Genomic DNA, 17,474 nt, shown 5'->3' with positions numbered 1-17,474 from the left:
CTTCAATAAGAGATAATTTCTAACATTTGTATGACTTTTGACAATGAGAGCACGAGTCTCAGCAGCTTCCCCTATACAATGGAGATATTATGCTCACTTTCAGTACTGGCATGTAGAACAAGGGCCAATAAATAGAAGACAGTTTGAAAACCATAAATCCCTATGTATGATGTTGTTAAAACCCTAACACTATCATCTCCTTAAGACCTCAGAAAAGTAAAAAAAAAAAAAAAAAAAAAATCAATGTGCTCTTTCATTTCCAAATATGGCATTTCAAAAAATAAATATCTTAAAATTAAGATATTCTAAAAAGCTGTGATTAATTCTAATGTTCTACCTGCAATTTGGTAATAGTGAAACAACCCTATTTGCAGATGGAGAAAATTACTCTTCAGGATCAATAACCAAAGTATTACCTCCAAATCCTTTCCATATTATCATTCCAGTAACAAAACTGTGACCAGAGTTTGAAAAGCATGGTCACATAAATATTAAACCCAAGCCAAAAGAATAAAGCATAATTTAGCAAGACCTTCTCCAAATTAAACATATAGTACAAATCACCTAGGAAAGTTAAACCCCAGCTTAAATTAAACACTGCCAAAATGCTTACTATTTTACTATTACTGTCACCTAGAGGAAAATAATAGCACCTATGTGTGTGTACTGATAGTAAGTTATTAATCCACAGTATGTCAAATTTGTAACAGATGATTCAGAAAGTAGACTGAAAATCACCAATATATTTTGGATAAGTAAAAGAACCAACTGTTGTCTACTCGATATAATGAAGGTAACTTTCTTCGAAGTTTATTCATCTGGTCCAAAGCAAATTATCTGGGGAGTTTATTTATGTATTGTCTTTTTTAGGGCCACATCCTCGACATATGGAGGTTCCCAGGCTAGGGGTCAAATTGAAGCCGTAGCTGCTGGCCTACGCCACAGCCAGATCCGAGCAGTGTCTGCGACCTACACCACAGCTCATAGCAACGCCCATCCTTAACCCATTGAGCAATGCCAGGGATCTTCATGGATACTTGTCGGATTCATTTCCTCGGAGCCATGACAGGAACTCCCTGGGGAGCTTGTTTAAAATATAACTTCTGAAACCCCAACCTAGACCTGCTGGGTTCTGCTGGTTGGGAATCAACATTTCTTTTGTTTGTCTTTTTCGCCTTTTCTATGGCCGCACCCACGGCATATGGAGATTCCCACCCAGGCTAGGGGTCTAATCAGAGCTGTAGCTGCCGGCCTACGCCAGAGCAACAGCAATGCCAGATCTGAGCCGTGTCTGCAACCTACACCACAGCTCACGGCAAGGCTGGGTCCTTAACCCACTGAGTGTGGCCAGGGATCGAACCCACAACCTCATGGTTCCTAGTTGGATTTGTTAACCACTGAGCCATGACGGGAACTCCCATTTTTTTTTTTTTAATTTTATGGCCACACCCATAAAATTTATAGAAGATTCCCGGCCAGGGATTGAATTTGAGCCACAGCTGCAACTGACACTGCAGCTGTGGCAATGCCAGATCCTTTAAACACACCTCGCAAGACTAGGGATGGAACCCACACCTCCGCAGCAACTCAGATTCTTAACCCACTGTGCCATGGAGGGAACTCCTGGGAATCTACATTTTTACAAGCACCCAAGATGTTTGTGCAGCTCATGAAAGCTTGGGAATCATAAGCCTAATGGAAAAAGAACTAAAGTAGAGCTTAGAAGACTTATGCTACAATCATAGCTTCTATCCTTAGCAGTCTGACCATGTTATGATAAACACTTACGTTTCTAGATCTATTAAGTGGCTTTATCTCACATTCTACATAGTGGAAAGGAAAATGAGATAGGACACAGGTATAAAACTTACATATCATGTTTAGTTCCCCCAAACAATCCCTAAATCTTTTAAAAATATGGGTATATTGAGATTCTAGGAAGGTCATACCACTTATTGGCTGTAGAACTTGAACTAAAACGCAGGTCAAATTTCAAATGAGTTTATAAAGAGGTAACAAATGTAGGCCTTACATGTTTTGTTTAGCCCAGCTTATTTTAGATTTTGAGATAACATTTATTATTAAATTTCACTCAAAATATCTGGATTTCTGGTTTCTTTTTTAAAAATTCAGGTTTGGCAATGCCTCAGACTGTATTCTTACATGAAAACAACGAGCAAGAGCTAGCTGGGTAGCAGCTGTTCCTCTCTAGACAAGGCACAGCTCATACTACTTATTACTTCCTCCTGTCTCACACTCAGTGGGCTTCAACCGTGTATGCTACCACCTGGCCCCAACAGGCATCGGAGTTTGCAACTCCTATTTCCAAGACTGTTCTTTGCTCCCTCCTTTTGAATCCCCACTGCATTTTCTCTGTAACTCTCATTTGGTGCTATCTACTTCACAGGTTTGGAAAGACTCAGTGAGAGAGAAAAGACTGAATTTAAAACTAATAAATCACACTTACACATGGAAGATAATATTAATTTTGCTCTTTTCGAAATGTACAATCAAATTATTTCAAGGTTTGGCAGCCGATTTTAATGTTTTCTTTTTTATTTATTTATTTTTTTTCTTTTTCTTTTTTTTTTTTTTATTTTCCCATTGTGCAGCAAGGGGGTCAGGTTATCCTTACATGTGTACATTACAATTACATCCCCCCCCTTCTTCTGTTGCAACATGAGTATCTAGAATGTTTTCTTTTTTAAAAAGCTTTTTTCCTTTTTAAAATGTATTTCTCATAAAACATACATTTAACTTTGTGTTCTTATGTTTACATATGGTCCTACTTTAAAATACAGTGCTTCTTATGTGGTAATTACAAGTACTCACTAACAAGAACAGTTGGGCAAATATGATATAGTTGTTTGCTTCCCCAGTCTCACGATTTTCCACTTGTAAATCATTCAAGAGATAAGTTGAAATTCTAAGTTAGGTTGCTGAATTCTCTATGAAGTCCCCACTATCCTTTAACGTCACAATTATGATATTATACTGCATTACATTTATTTGTTACATCTGTCTCCATATTAGACATGAGCCTTTGGAGGGCAGAGGTTATATTTTATTCATCCTTCAACTCTTAAGACAGTACAGATCTGGCACTTTCTAAGGATTCAGTAACTGTGTGCAGAATAAAAAATACTTGAAAAGCAATAGAGAACACATAAATGCTTAGTAATTATCATTATTTAGGAGTTTATAGTCTAATGAGAGCTGAAAGACACATAAAGCAAATTATACAAGGTAGAATATTCAAAATGCCATAGGAGAGGAATATAAAATATAAGAAAAAATAAAGGAGAAAATTAAAGTATGAGACAAGTTACAGTATTTTCTTTTTCCCTGGAGATTACAAACCACCCCCTTAAAAATGAGGCCAAGGTTCTTACCACTCCAATCTAGCCTTAAGTTACTAGCAAATTTATACAAATTTATATTTATTATGAAGAATATATACGATCACTTTAAGTACCCTAAGGAAAAAATCACAAAGATACCTCCAATTTTTTTCAGCCAGAATAACTACTATATATTTCAACTTTACAGTAATTTCTCACCACCATATCTCTCCAGGAGACAGAAGTAAGCCACCACACCACATTTAAGTACATTACAGATAGCATATTGATTAAAAGCATAGGTTCTGGCAGAATGATTCTACCATTTATGTGCTATAATATCTTGAGCAAATCTAAATTACTCTTAGAATGTCAATTTCCTTATCTATAAAACTGGAGTATCTACCCCAGAGAGGATTGATTGATTGATTGATTGATTTTTTATTTTATTTTATTTTCTTAGGGCCGCACCAGCGGCATGTGGAGGTTCCCAGGCTAGGGGTCTAATCGGGGCTGTAGCCACTGGCCTATGCCACAGCCACAGCAACGTGGGATCCTTAACCCACTGAGCGAGGCCAGGGATCGAACCTGCAACCTCATGGTTCCTAGTGGGAATCATTTCTGCTGTGCCATGAGGGGAACTCACCCAGAGAAGATTTAAATTAGATTATACATGTGTAAGTACTAAGCAAACACTTAATAAATGCTATTATAAAGGATTAACACTAAACCCAGTGAACAAGCTTGCTAGTAAGACACATGCATGAATTGACTGTACACTGTACTTCACAGTTGATTTGTTTTTTCATCCTTCATAACTATACTTCCTTCTCCACTTCCATTGCTATCCTTCTGTCTATGCCCTTTCAACTAATACCTAGACAACCCTCTAAATTGGTTTTCCATATTCATCTTCAGACATACTCTGGTTAGACTAGTATTTAACTTCCTTTTTTTTTTTTTTTTTTTTTTTTTTTGGTCTTTTTAGGGCCACACTTGTGGCATATGGAGGTTCCCAGGCTAGGGGTGGAATCAGGGCTGTAGCCACTGGCCTGTACCACAACCACAGCAACACGGGATCTGAACCACATCTGCAACCTACACCACAGCCCATGGCAACGCAGGATCCTTAACCTAATGAGTGAGGCCAGGGATTGAACCTGCAACCTCATGGTTCCTTGTTGGATTTGTTTCAGCTGCGCCACGACCAGAACTCCCTAGCATTTAACTTCTACCACCAATGTCCTGATTGGTATAGTGGAAAAAATAATAGATCACAAATCAGAGAACTGGGGACTGGATTTCAGCACTTTGGAACTCTAAACCTAAATTTCTTCATCTGTAAAATGAATTTCATATTAAATTAGCATTAATATTTCTTCCTGCTATGAAAGTCTACACCTCTCCTCTAACCAAAAACTGCCTTTGGGGAAGACTTTCCTGGTGGTGCAGAGGATTACAGATCCAGCATTGTCACTGCTGTGGCTCTGGATACAGCTGGAGCATGGGTTGGATCCCTGGCCAGCAACTTCTGCATGCTGTAGGCACAGCCAAAAAGAAAACAACAACAACAAAAAACTACCTCTAGCTTACAAAATAAAGTTCCAAAGTGGAGCAGCATTAAAGCCTTCCACATTAAGTGTGGTAGTTAGGAACATGGCTTTTGGAGTCAGAAAGTCCCAATTTGAATTCTGATACTGTCATTTATTAGCAGCTTATTCTTGAGCAATTTACTCAAATTCTCTAAGCTTCGGTTTCTTCTTCTGCAAAATGAGAATAACAATAATTATCTCACAACTTGCAGTAAGAACTAAATGAGATATTTAGAGTGCTTAAACAGACACGCTCAAAAATGTTAGATTTGTGCCTGTTTGAACCAATCTTCCATTACTGTCTCCTAGTTATGATTTCCAAAGTGCTCCTGGAAACCTAAAGCTCTGCTTCAATCAAACAACTGTGGTTTTTCCCCCACCCTCTCTTTTACATATTAAGGTTCTACATTTTAAAAATACCCATTTTGGGAGGTTCTTCTGCTCTTAAAATGTATGAAATCCAATGCTCTATGGGCATTCTCTGCCCAGCCAGCCACACCTACTCTTTCCCAACTTGAATCACCTTGTATACATCATTGTCTCCTATCTTTGGTAATACCTATTCCTCCCTCGGGAGACTTCACTGTGAAGTCTCCCTAGTCATTCCTACTTCTATGTCTCTACAGAATTTACTCTTAAGGTCTCTTTCACCTATCTCTTAAAATAAACGGCAAGCTCTACAAGCATAATGTAATGTATGTCCTTTATTATGGTCTCTCGAACATAGTAAGTATTAATAAAAGTGCAACTAATTCCATATAATTCTTGACCAGTGAGGGTCTCGTTTAAAGTAACCTATCTGAGGATTTCCCGTCATGGCTCAGCGGAAACAAATCTGACTAGCATCCATGAGGATGCAGGTTCACCCCTGGCCTCGCTCATTAGGTTAACGTTCCGGCATTGTAGTGAGCTGTGGCGTAGGCTGCAGACGCGGCTCAGATCCTGCACTGCTGCAGCTGTGGCGTAGGGCCAGCAGCTGCAGCTCCAATTTGACCCCTAGCCTGGGAACCTCTACATGCTACAAGTATGGCCCTAGGAAGGTAAATAAATAAATAATCTACCTTGATAATGTCCAAACCACTTCTATAACTAGTTTCCTCTATCTTTTCTTAGTAATAAAGTACTAGAATGATCCTTTTATATTTATCTGTTCTAAATTTTCAGTTGAAAAAACTGCCACTTCCTTCCTGGTTATTTTGCCATGAATCTAACATATATTTAATGTCTTCTGATTAAATAATGTCCTACCATATATTTAATGTCTGTCTTTAAAAGTGATGATCTCTATACTGAGAAACAAGTAGCCTATACAGCATCTGAGTTCACCCTTTCCCCTTCTCCGCTCCCCTAGTCCCTTTTCTAGTTTAGCCCTAAAACCTAGACCTCTTACTACAGACTCCCAATTCTGACTAATTTTGTTTACTAACTCGGTTCATCTCTTTTGTTCATATTAACTAAATTCCATTAACATGGTCCTTCCAAAAGGTAATTTTCTATTGTGCCACAGATAATTTCAAAAGTTGGCATGCCCTATTCTCCAACCAATTCAGTGACATGTTATCTATCCTATAGCCCCAAAGACTGGCACTCTTTGTAAACACCTTTCATGAGTTGAAATAGTTTTTAAATAGTAACCAAAAATCCTGAAACTTCAATGGATAGTTACATGTAAAAGATGTTAGAGCCTTAAAAAATCAAATAACAAGAACTAAAAGTTGACAATAAACCGTAAACACAAAAAACTTACAAGCCATGAGCCTAGATATTACATGCAGTGACTAGTCTATGCAATAGTAAGAAGACATTATTTTCAGTAGAGTAACAGGGCTTTCTTCAGTGTTTGTTTATAGAAAAGGTTTGGTATAAAAAAAAAAAAATCTGGAGTTCCCGTCGTGGCGCAGTGGTTAACAAATCCGACTAGGAACCATGAGGTTGCGGGCTCAATCCCTGCCCTTGCTCAGTGAGTTAAGGATCCGGCGTTGCCGTGAGCTGTGGTGTAGGTCGCAGACACGGCTCGGATCCTGCGTTGCTATGGCTCTGGCGTAGGCTGGTGGTTACAGCTCCCATTCGACCCCCTAGCCTGGGAACCTCCATATGCTGCAGAAGCAGCCCAAGAAATGGCAAAAAGACCAAAAAAAAAAAAAAAAAATCTGTCATGAGTTACCTCAATATGCCACAAATGTGGCTATATTCTAGGTCAAATCACGTGGGCATTACAGAAAGAGCTATGTAAGAGAAGCCAGCACAATGACTGCACAATGTTCAATGTGACACTAAAAAATAAAGAGCCATTTACATGACAATTAAATTCAGCCCGAAATGTTGGCAAGAGGATAAGGTCCCATTCTTTCTCAAGGGTAGAGACTGTACTAGCCATTCAAAACAGATGGGTTTTTGCACAACACTGAGATTTTAGTTAATACTACTGAACCATAACACTTAAAAATGGTTAAGATAGCAATTTTGATATGTGTTTTTCACCGCAATTAAAACAAAAAAAGATCAGCTTCAAATTTCCCTTGCACTTTAAATAATGGATTTATGAGTTATTGAGTGCCTATTATACGCTTGTCACAATAGAGCTGAACGTGAAATGTAGATAAAACCTAATTTCTCCTCTCAAGGAACTCAAATTTTAAAGAAAGCCAAAATTCAAAAGTATTCTTAAAATGAAATAATAATTTTCTATCATTTCAAAATAGGTGAGTATCCATATACCACATTTTTCTTAAACTTGCTCCCTGTTCTTCTCATTCTCTTTTCTTGCAGGTTCTAATTGTACTTTAAAGTCTGTGATGCTTACAATGAAAAATTCTGGAATTCAAACAGATTTGCTAACCCTATGACATGCCCCCAAATTCTACTCCCTTGTGTGCCTGAACAAAGAAAGTAAGTAACAATCAACAATGCTCCTGGGACTCTCTGCATAGGAAGAGATGTTTCAAATAGTAGGGAAAGATCAAATCCAATCTTCAGACCTTATTCTGGAGGTTATAATAACCTCCATTCGCTTCAACCCAACATTTAACTATGCAAATAACTGGGACAAATCCTATCAGAAGTCATTTCTACTTTAGTCCTGATTACCCTTTCTCTCTTCAAGATTCTTAACAAATTCTATGATCTACGTCTTATGAGTTGTTCTCAGTGGTATTCTCCGTATTGTATGCTGTGAGTTCCTATGCCACTGGGAGAACAAGTTTAATAGTGATCAAAGATTTCTATCTTCTCGAAAGAACAGGTTAATGCTTAGTAATAAATATTCTGAAATATATTTTTGAACATTTCCTTTGTGTCACCATTGAATAGAATTTGTGGATGTATAACTTAAAAAGCAAAAGTTTTAAAGACTGAAATACCCTACACTTCATGCCCTGTCCTCTTGTGCCCCTTAATACACACACTTGATTAGACTTCTCATTCAAACTGTGGAAATCCATTTCTTATATTCAAAGAATTAGTCAACAGCAGCACACCTAACCCCCAAAACACCTTAATACAATAAGACCCTCCATGACCAGATGCAGAAGTATAGTGATTTCCATCATTTCTGAGGTGCTGTTCACATCTGCAAAGAATAGTAGCCCTTGAATATGAGGGAACTAAAAAGTGAATGGAGTTGGTTGTTTTCCAACAAGCAAGAACTCAGAACCAGAAATGTCAGTATTTTGTCATCCAAATGATGAGCATAATTAAAAGAAAAATAAATGCAATGTAAACTTTAAGCCATACCTTTTCTACAGACTGATGTGAACTTAAGAAATGGCCTCACTGCTCTCAGAGAGCCCTAGGAAACCTCTGTTTCAATTTTATGTTTCATGTAGGTTTATTTGTCTCTCAACTACATGGATTTTGATCATAGAGAAAAAGGGCAGAAGCAATCACCAGCTTCAGAGAGAGTTTGCGGGTGGGGGCAAAAACTAAATTCTTCTGTCGAATGGTTCTCCTTATACTGAAGTCACAATACAACCTCACTCAATGATACAAAGAAAGCACACTCTCACACTATGTTAGTATCATACTATTTCTTTTACTCTACATACCTATCCTCTCTACCAAAAGAAATTTAGAACAGTATATTTGACCTCAAGCATTCATGAAATAACAGCTTACTCTTGCAATTAGCTTAACAGTACTTAAAAATACAGTTATAGGAAAAAGAGACTATTCTGGGGGTGGGTGGGTGGGTGGGTAAAAGGCAGGGAGGAAAAACCCAAATGCTTTTTAAAGAAAGACAACAAACATATTCAGGCATAAGGTCTGCATCAGAAACATATTCTTTCTCTTTCTTCTTTTTTTTTTGTACATTTAAAAAACTTACCCTGAAGAGATTTTCCCAATCCCTGGCCCAGCTTCCACCCATGTTTCTGGAGTAAGCGATGTCCAATATTATCCTGACAGACAGAACAGAGAGACAAACCAAAAATATTCCAATAATATATTCTTCCCTTCCTAGTGATATTTAAACAGGTGATGAGCAAGAGATAATTCTACAAATATGCATGCAAAAAGGTGCTAATAATAGGGTAAATGTGCCCAATAAAGGAGGCATTAATGTAAAAAGAAATGCTCACTAGTATTTTATATGGGAAGAACATAGAGGGTAACGGTCCTTTCTGATGGTGTACCGGGCAACTTTTGTACAAAACACATTAAAAAGGAGAAAAAAGGGAAGGGGAAAGGGAAAAGGATGATACATTTATGAAATTTAAAACTAACATTAAAAAGCATAAAATCAAGGTACTTATACAATCATATCCACCACCTAGATAGCACCACTTTAAGAGTTTTTTTGTTTTTTAAAGAAAATCTACATTGTGTTTAGTTATTTTGCTTGTGTGTCAGGCTTTCATGATACAAAGTTATAAATGTAAGACTGCCCCACCACTAGAAATGAAAACACAATCAGAGCAAAATCCAGGCTAGACTTGATTGGTTTTTTTATATATATATATAAAAATATAAATATTTAACTAGCATGCAGCCAATATTAAACTGAAAAAACAGTGAGGTTAGTAAAACAAGAAATTAAATTGATTAAACAGAAAAATAAAATGAGCTCAAGCACAGACTGAGTGATGCATTTCAACATGTAATCTAACAAAAATGCTAAAATGTTAGAATGAAACAGGCCTAGCAATAAGTTAACAGTAAAGAACCATTAGTGCATGTAGGGGGAAAAAACCAATATACATAATGTCTCATCCTCCTAGGAGCACAGTGGAAAAGGTCTTTCAATGTAAACCAGATAAAAAGACACCAGAAACAACAATTAAATGTCAGCTTTTATGTAAGGATTCAAGATCTTAGAAACCTCTGCAGACCTTTGTCCAATTCTTCACTTTTTACAAATACTGCAAAGTAGAGACACAGCTAAAATAACCATTAACTGTATCAGCTAAAATAACTATAAATTCTATCAGATAAAATGTTACTCATCCAAAGAAAAACACTTAAAAATTTTAAACAAAGGAGTTTCCGTCGTGGCTCAGTGGTTAACGAATCCGACTAGGAACCATGAGGTTGCGGGTTCAGTCCCTGGCCTTGCTCAGTGGGTTAAGGATCCGGCATTGCCGTGAGCTATGGTGTAGGTGGCAGATGGGGGCTCAGATCCCACCTTGCTGTGGCTCTGGCATAGGCCTGTGGCTACAGCTCTGATTCAACCCCTAGCCTGGGAACCTCCATATGTTGCGGGAGCAGCCCAAGAAATGGCAAAAAAAAAAAAAAAAAAAATTAAACACAAAGTGCTCTGTAGGCATTAAAATGTAATTTATAACATTAATCAGGTATCATCATTTGAAAATAATCTTTTATCTCCTGAAATCAATTTATGAAATTAACAGAACCATAAATCTCTGAGTTAAAATTTTAAAAAAAGATAAACTACTTTTTATCTTCCAGCTCCATAGTCAAAGATAAAATGTTCTCTGGAGTTATAAAGGAAAGAAAGTTATTTTGCTATTAGCTTCTCTGACAGTAAGTTAAAGAGGACGATTAAGCCTCCCCAATGCTGTTTAAAAAAAAAAAAAAAAAAAGGGCCAACTTCCTTCTATGAGTTTATAACAGCATGCCAAATAGAAAACTGGGCTGAGCAGCTGATTATTTCATTGATCAGGGGAACAAATATGAGGATACTTTAAAAAGGGGGGAGAGAGTTCCCTGGTGACTTAGCAGGTTAAGGATCCAGCAATGTCACTGCTGTGGTGTCAGTTCAATCCCTGGCCTAGGAAACTTCCTCCGTATGCCATGGGCATGGCCAAAAAATAGTAATAATAAAACTTTAAAGCCCCTCCAAATGAGGCAAATGATAATGAAAAACCTGTTCCTAAAACAAAACATACAATTGTTTTAAACATATATACAAAAATCATTTTGGTGCATGAAAGGTCACTAGAGATTATTTTTTGCTAGGAACTGAGAGAACAAGAAAATGCTAAGGTTATGTATAATCCCAGGTGATGACTTCTATATTAGACATCACAAAAATTTAGTCCAATACTGATTCCTCTTCTTCCCTCTCTCTTCCCAACTGATACTGTCAGGAAACACATCCCCTGAACCAGTAATGAATGCCTAACTACAAAGAACTTTATTGCTGAAAATTTTTATTATGTCTTAATATAAGTAATATTAACAGAAAATGAAGATAAAGAGGCCTTTATAGGGAGTTCCCTGGTGGCCTAGCAGTTAAGGATCTGGCATTGCCACTGCTATGGCTTGGGTATGATCCCTAGCCTGGGAACTTCCACATGCCACAGACATGGGCCCCCCAAAAAAGGCCTTTATAACGCTGTGAAAATAAACTTACCTATACATAAAACCCTTATTTTCTTTTTTTATTTTCTATCACAGCTCCTACAACTGAATAACTGTGGAAAGGACAAGGACAGCAGAATGACTCTAAGATTATGTAGGTGATTAAAGTACTGTTTAATTTTTTAACAGACTGATTTTCAACTATACTTGGCACAGAGATTTAGGGTATTAAACCATGCTGACAAAAATTGTTGCCCCCTTTTTTAATTCAAGAAAACTTCATCTTTTGGCTAAATGGAGATGAGACATTATGCTGACTGTGTTATATTATGAATGCACTAAAATAAACAGACAGATGAAGCAGTATGCTATTTCCAAAAGCAGTGCAAGTGGAGTGAAAGCATTTCCATACGAACCTGGCTTTAAAAACTGGGCTGTCAAAAGAACAGTTAAATGTAACACAAAGTAAGAAACTGTCCAATCACTAATGGTCGTTTTTTTTTTTTTTTTTTTTGTCTTGTTTTCAATTCACTGCTTGCAATTAATGTATTTATTAAAGAAGAGTGAAAGCATAAGTAAATTCACGAGTCAAGACCAGCTGAGAGTTCAAGAGCAGCGTGTTGTGACTGACAACAGTGAAAGGAAAAGCAAATGTTACAGGGAAAGGGAGAAAAAAGAAAAATTTAGGGTTATACACATTAGCACCACTTTTACAAAACCACTCAAGATGGCTGTCACCTTCTCAAAAAAAAGCTATTGATACAAACGGCAGTGGCAATTCTCTTCTAAACCTTTAGATGAAAACTGTTCTTTAATTAAATCTACTTTCCCAAGAGTGACAAGAGAATGAAATGTCAGGGGTTACGTTAAAATTATTAACATGCTACTGAATGTCCTTGCAATTATAACAAAAGCAACAAAAACAACAGATATATCTCCTGGAAAGTCTTCCCCTCACCAACCTCCTAGATTAAGTGAATTACTAAAAGAGAAAATCTGGACCTTTCCTATCATTTTAGACTATCTACTTTTGGAGGAAAAAAGGCAGCTCTATGACTCTGCAGAATGGGCTAGTATTCAGTATAATCCCTCTTCCTACTGAAAAAAGAAAAAAGTTGTATAAACACTAGTCAAAAATCCAATAGGCTTAAGGATGGGTAACACGAGGAAGGCACATCAAAATACCTTATAACAAAATAGAACAAAGCAGACTTGTCTAATCTGAAATGATCAAAATGTTCATTGAAACTGCACTGTGAAAGAACAGGGGATTCAATGGCCAGCCTATGAAAATAAGTAATCTACTCTCTCTGTTTAGGTTGCCAATTATTCTGGTAGATATTATTTATAACAGTAAACTACAATAAATAATTTGCAGTCCAAACGGGTAACCTAAACATAACAAGGGCAACGAGCACTATTTAACTTCTGAAATAGTAACAATTTACTATTTCAGTCATTATAATAATGGCTTAAAATTTTTTCAGTTTTTTATTTTTAAATAAAATATATAATTTGAAGTTTAGCTATAATCTCATAGAACCAAAAAGGTTTTTTTTTTTTTTTCTTTTTTAACACAGCCTGGTTTGTTAACTAATAAAGGGGCACGAGTAATGATAGGCTGTTTATAATTTAAATGCACATGGAAGAAATGCAGGGAAATAGTGATTTTAAACTAATTAGGAGTTCTCTGGTGACACATCCAGTTAAGGATCTGGCATTGTCACTGCAGAGGTTCTGATGGCTGCTGTGTCAGAGGTTCAATTCCTGGCTGGGAAATTTCCACACACTGCAGAAGCAGTCAAAAATAAATAACAAATAAGTAAAAATAAACTAATTAATAAAGTAACTGAACTCTGCCCAAGGGAAGAAGGCAAAAAGCTGATTTTCCACAGGATTCATAAAGCGTTTCCACAACCAACAGGGTACTCTCTGTGCTTAAGACTCCAAAAACTGTGGCAGAGTGGCATTTTCTTTGGTAAGGCACAAAGTTCTTAATTGTGGTTAAACCATGAAGCTGAACTGAAAACTCCAAACTTTGACTTAGATTACCTAAGTTGGTCCTTATATTTTTTCCTACTTCTAAACTTAAATGTAAATTAAAATGCTGTATTTTAATCCTTTGTTCCTTCGTGTTGTATGTGTGAGAAAAGATATAATTTTTAAATGGGAATATCTTTGATAGTAAGAAATGTATATTATAAACAACTACACAATACCAGCAAAACAAAAATAAAAATCTATCCCATTATTTACAACTATTCTTCAACATTTTTAGTAGTGAAATAGCAAATAGTAAACTTTCCCAGGAACTTTCCTCTGCTCCATGAAGCTGTATACCATCACAGCAACAATGATCATTTAGCAATAGCACCACCAATCTGTACAATGGAAACCTGCCAAAACAGATTAAAATTTACTTCATTGTATGGAGCTGATTCCAAGCTTTTAATAGCAGGAAGTAGAATATCATATCTCAAGAGAAAAACTATACTACAGTTACGTCAGTGACTAGATGAACACTGGTTCCACACCGAATTTTCTTTTAGTTGACAGCCACATTCAATTTACACCATTTAGCCCATTTTCAGCAGTGACAAAAATGGCAAGTCTCTTGAGTGGATTGTAAGCTTTGCTGATTGTGTATTAAAGACTCTATAAGCAAAAACCAAGTGCTACTAGGTGAACCCATGCAAACAACAAGTGTAAAAATTCCCAAAACAAAAGATCTATATAGCTCACTACAGATGACACAATGAAGACTAGAGAGAAAAGCCATATAGTAATGCTACACCATTCAGCTCCAAGAAGCACATTATTTATAGTGCAGTCCACATATGGTCACTGCTAAATGTCAAATCAACAGTCTTAGAGAGTTACAGTTTGGAACTAATGGAGTCCACAGATCTAAACAGATATGCAACATGACAAAACCTAATTATACATACACTTCTAAATCCCTAGGTAAGCAAAGTAAACATCAGCAACTGGAATTTGAAAACTTACATTAATTTTTAAAAGCTGCTCAGTCAATATGACAACTATAAAGGCAGATTTTTAATCAGTCAGGTAGAACAAAGACCAACTACTGGCTGATGGGGAGCTTTACTTCCAACTGCAACAATGACAACATATTTTGAGTCTATGATGCAGGTGTTCTGCCTTTCGTATAGCTTATAATCACTCTTCTGTCTGATCTCTCATCTTCTTTCTATGGTAAAGACCATAAAGGACCGTACATCCTGAATCATGCTAACCAATCCTTGGATCTAATGGTGGAATTCTACACTGGGTTATGGTTTTAGAGTAAGTTTTATTTCTTAAACATTTTATCTTTAAACATGTGGAGGTCATAATCATAAGAGCTGGGACCTAAAATTTCATAAAATGAGTTCTAAAAAGTTTTTTGTTTTTTGTAATAAGGGTAAAATGTCAATACTTTCTTCTTTCTCTTTAATTTAGATAATCAAGTTGTCTGGCAACTCCACAATTTTCTTGACACAGTATTTTACTCTTGACCAGAAATTTCATTGAAAGATTATTTGGTTGGTTGAAATAAAGCAGGGAAAATAAAACTTTATAACAAAGATGATGAAATACTTTACAAATTCTAGATTCTGATGTGTTTTCAACATTTCCTGACTGAAACTGAAATACCTGTATCATCTCAGGAACAAACCTAGGCTTCAAAAGTTTACCTAAAGCATAATGCACTATTGCATCTTTGCATCTCATTTCCCATCTTGACGGTTTGCAACAAATTTACCCTATTACAAAGCAAAAAGACCTTAATCCTATACTCACAATAACCCTTCACAGGGCTGTATTCTTGGCACAAACCTGTGCAGAGACTTCCTCGGTTACCAGCTGCTGCAGATTACCTTTGTTAAAAAAAAAACGACTAAACCTTTAGCTCCTGCAATGATCTGTAGACTCCCAAAGCTGCATACTTCCAGCCACTTTTGAGTTGCATGCTGTAGCAAAACAGTCAGCACCTCTCAACAGATATTGCTGCAGAGAAAGATTTTAATTCAGCAGAGACTCTTTCTGTGTTAGAAGCAATGCCATTTCCCCCTAAGAACAAGATAGCTCAATGTAGCCAGCCAGCCATATAACTAAGAGACACATATTTGGTGGGCATTCCTAAGGTGACAGGGTACTTTTTAGGTAAGGTGTGAAGGGGTGGGTTGCTACACTATTTTGATGCCAATCATTTTAGGACTTTCTTTTAAAACTTTAAATTTACCCCCAAATGATTTGGTAACAGAAATAAAATTCCTATCTTGTTTGTTCCACTTCTAACACCATGTCACCTATAAAGTGCCTCCTTCCTACTACCTAAACTATCACATCACAAATAATGCATATCTGAATGTGTTTCAGGAATAAATTTTCATTAGAAGTATAATTTATTAATACACATTTCTGAACATATACTTATTCACAAAAAATTAAATATCTAGTCTGATTACTATATGACATTTGCTATTTTTTAAGTGGAGAAGATAATACTATTTAATAAATAAGGCATATTATCAACTCCTACTCATTGAGATTACTCAGTCTGATGGTCTGCTGATAGTGTTCTCCTTATGACACATGTGCTAGAAAAGTTCCTGGACAGTGTGAGAGGAAAAAGAACATTAGTCTCACATGCCAAAGGAATGAATTTTCCAAAAGCCTTTAAATGTACTCCTAAAAGGAGGCTTTTAAAATGTTAAATATCATTTAATTTAGCGCTTTTTGAAAAACTTTGTTGAGTATAGTAATAATGAATATTAGGTTTCAAATTTAGGAGAGTCACAGTACCCACAGAATGATAGCTTGTATAACATTAACCAACTATGTACCTTGTAGAATATGGTACTTGGGCCTTTCTTCTGACGCTAGCTATTCTTAAACTCTGACCCAAAGAAACATTTAAATAAAATGGAAAAATTAAATTATTTTTAAAACACAAGATACTGACCTAGCTAGCCTATAGATGTCAATCTAAAATTCTACCTTGTGGTAATTCCCAAGATGATATAGAAGAGGCAAAAACTTAAGTGATTTTTAACTTAGCAAGGTGGGCTTGGCATTTTATCCTTAAGTCAAAACCAAGACTGGGCTTTCAGCACAACATCAGGTGTGAAGTCTCCCTCTGCAGCATTATCACATGCGTCATCAATTACTGCCATGCCTAAGTCTAGCATCATGCCAGCACATTAAGACAGAAGGTACTATATGCAGTGTTCACTGGACCAGAAGGACAGAAATAAGAAGGGGAGGTGGGGGAGAAAGAAACCCTAGAGAAGAAATTAAAAAAAGGCAGACCGTGCAATACAAACCAGATCATGGCTGCTTAGCTAATATGGGCCAACTGCTGTGGAAGAAAAATGTCGAACACCCCAAGTTGTGTAAATTTCTGTAAACATCTAAACACACACACACAAACACACACAACACCAACCTAATTAGGAACATAAATATATGTTGATCCTTTACTATGTTACAGTTATGAAAATAAAAGCTAAAGTTAAAATATCTGCACTCTCTAAATTGCCTTCATTTCCCGAGGGAGGAGAAGAGCTAGTCTTTCTTAAAGGGAGAAGGGGGATGTGACTGCTATAGAGATTCTCTCATTGATTTTTCATTCAAGTTTACCAATAACTCCCTGAAACCTTTATTAAATATGTCCACTTAAGCACAAATATTAAATACTGACAATACTGACAAGTTTAGACATTTTAACAATGAACTGTGTAATCTGAAAATAAAGGGCTTCTCATAATAAAAGTAATGT

At 36.5% G+C, this 17,474-nt stretch overlaps 1 protein-coding gene across 4 annotated transcripts in view; it reads right to left on the bottom strand.

The window, feature by feature from the left end:
* The window catches only part of GPATCH8 (G-patch domain containing 8), a 79,976-nt gene that overhangs the window by 44,014 nt on the left and 18,488 nt on the right, over positions 1-17,474 (bottom strand). For 2 of the 4 annotated variants that reach the window (XM_021066861.1, XM_021066862.1), the window contains exon 3: positions 9,255-9,327. In XM_021066861.1, coding sequence (XP_020922520.1) covers positions 9,255-9,327 — 73 coding nt within the window. Of the gene's footprint in view, positions 1-9,254; positions 9,328-12,105; positions 12,124-17,019; positions 17,055-17,474 lie in introns of all 4 variants that reach the window. The other 2 variants (XM_021066864.1, XM_021066863.1) reach the window with 2 other exon arrangements.

The sequence above is a fragment of the Sus scrofa genome, chromosome 12, assembly GCF_000003025.6.
Source record: "Sus scrofa isolate TJ Tabasco breed Duroc chromosome 12, Sscrofa11.1, whole genome shotgun sequence".
Taxonomy (NCBI): domain Eukaryota; kingdom Metazoa; phylum Chordata; class Mammalia; order Artiodactyla; family Suidae; genus Sus; species Sus scrofa.
Note: the sequence above shows the minus strand (reverse complement) of the source record. Positions and strands in the feature narration are given on the sequence as shown.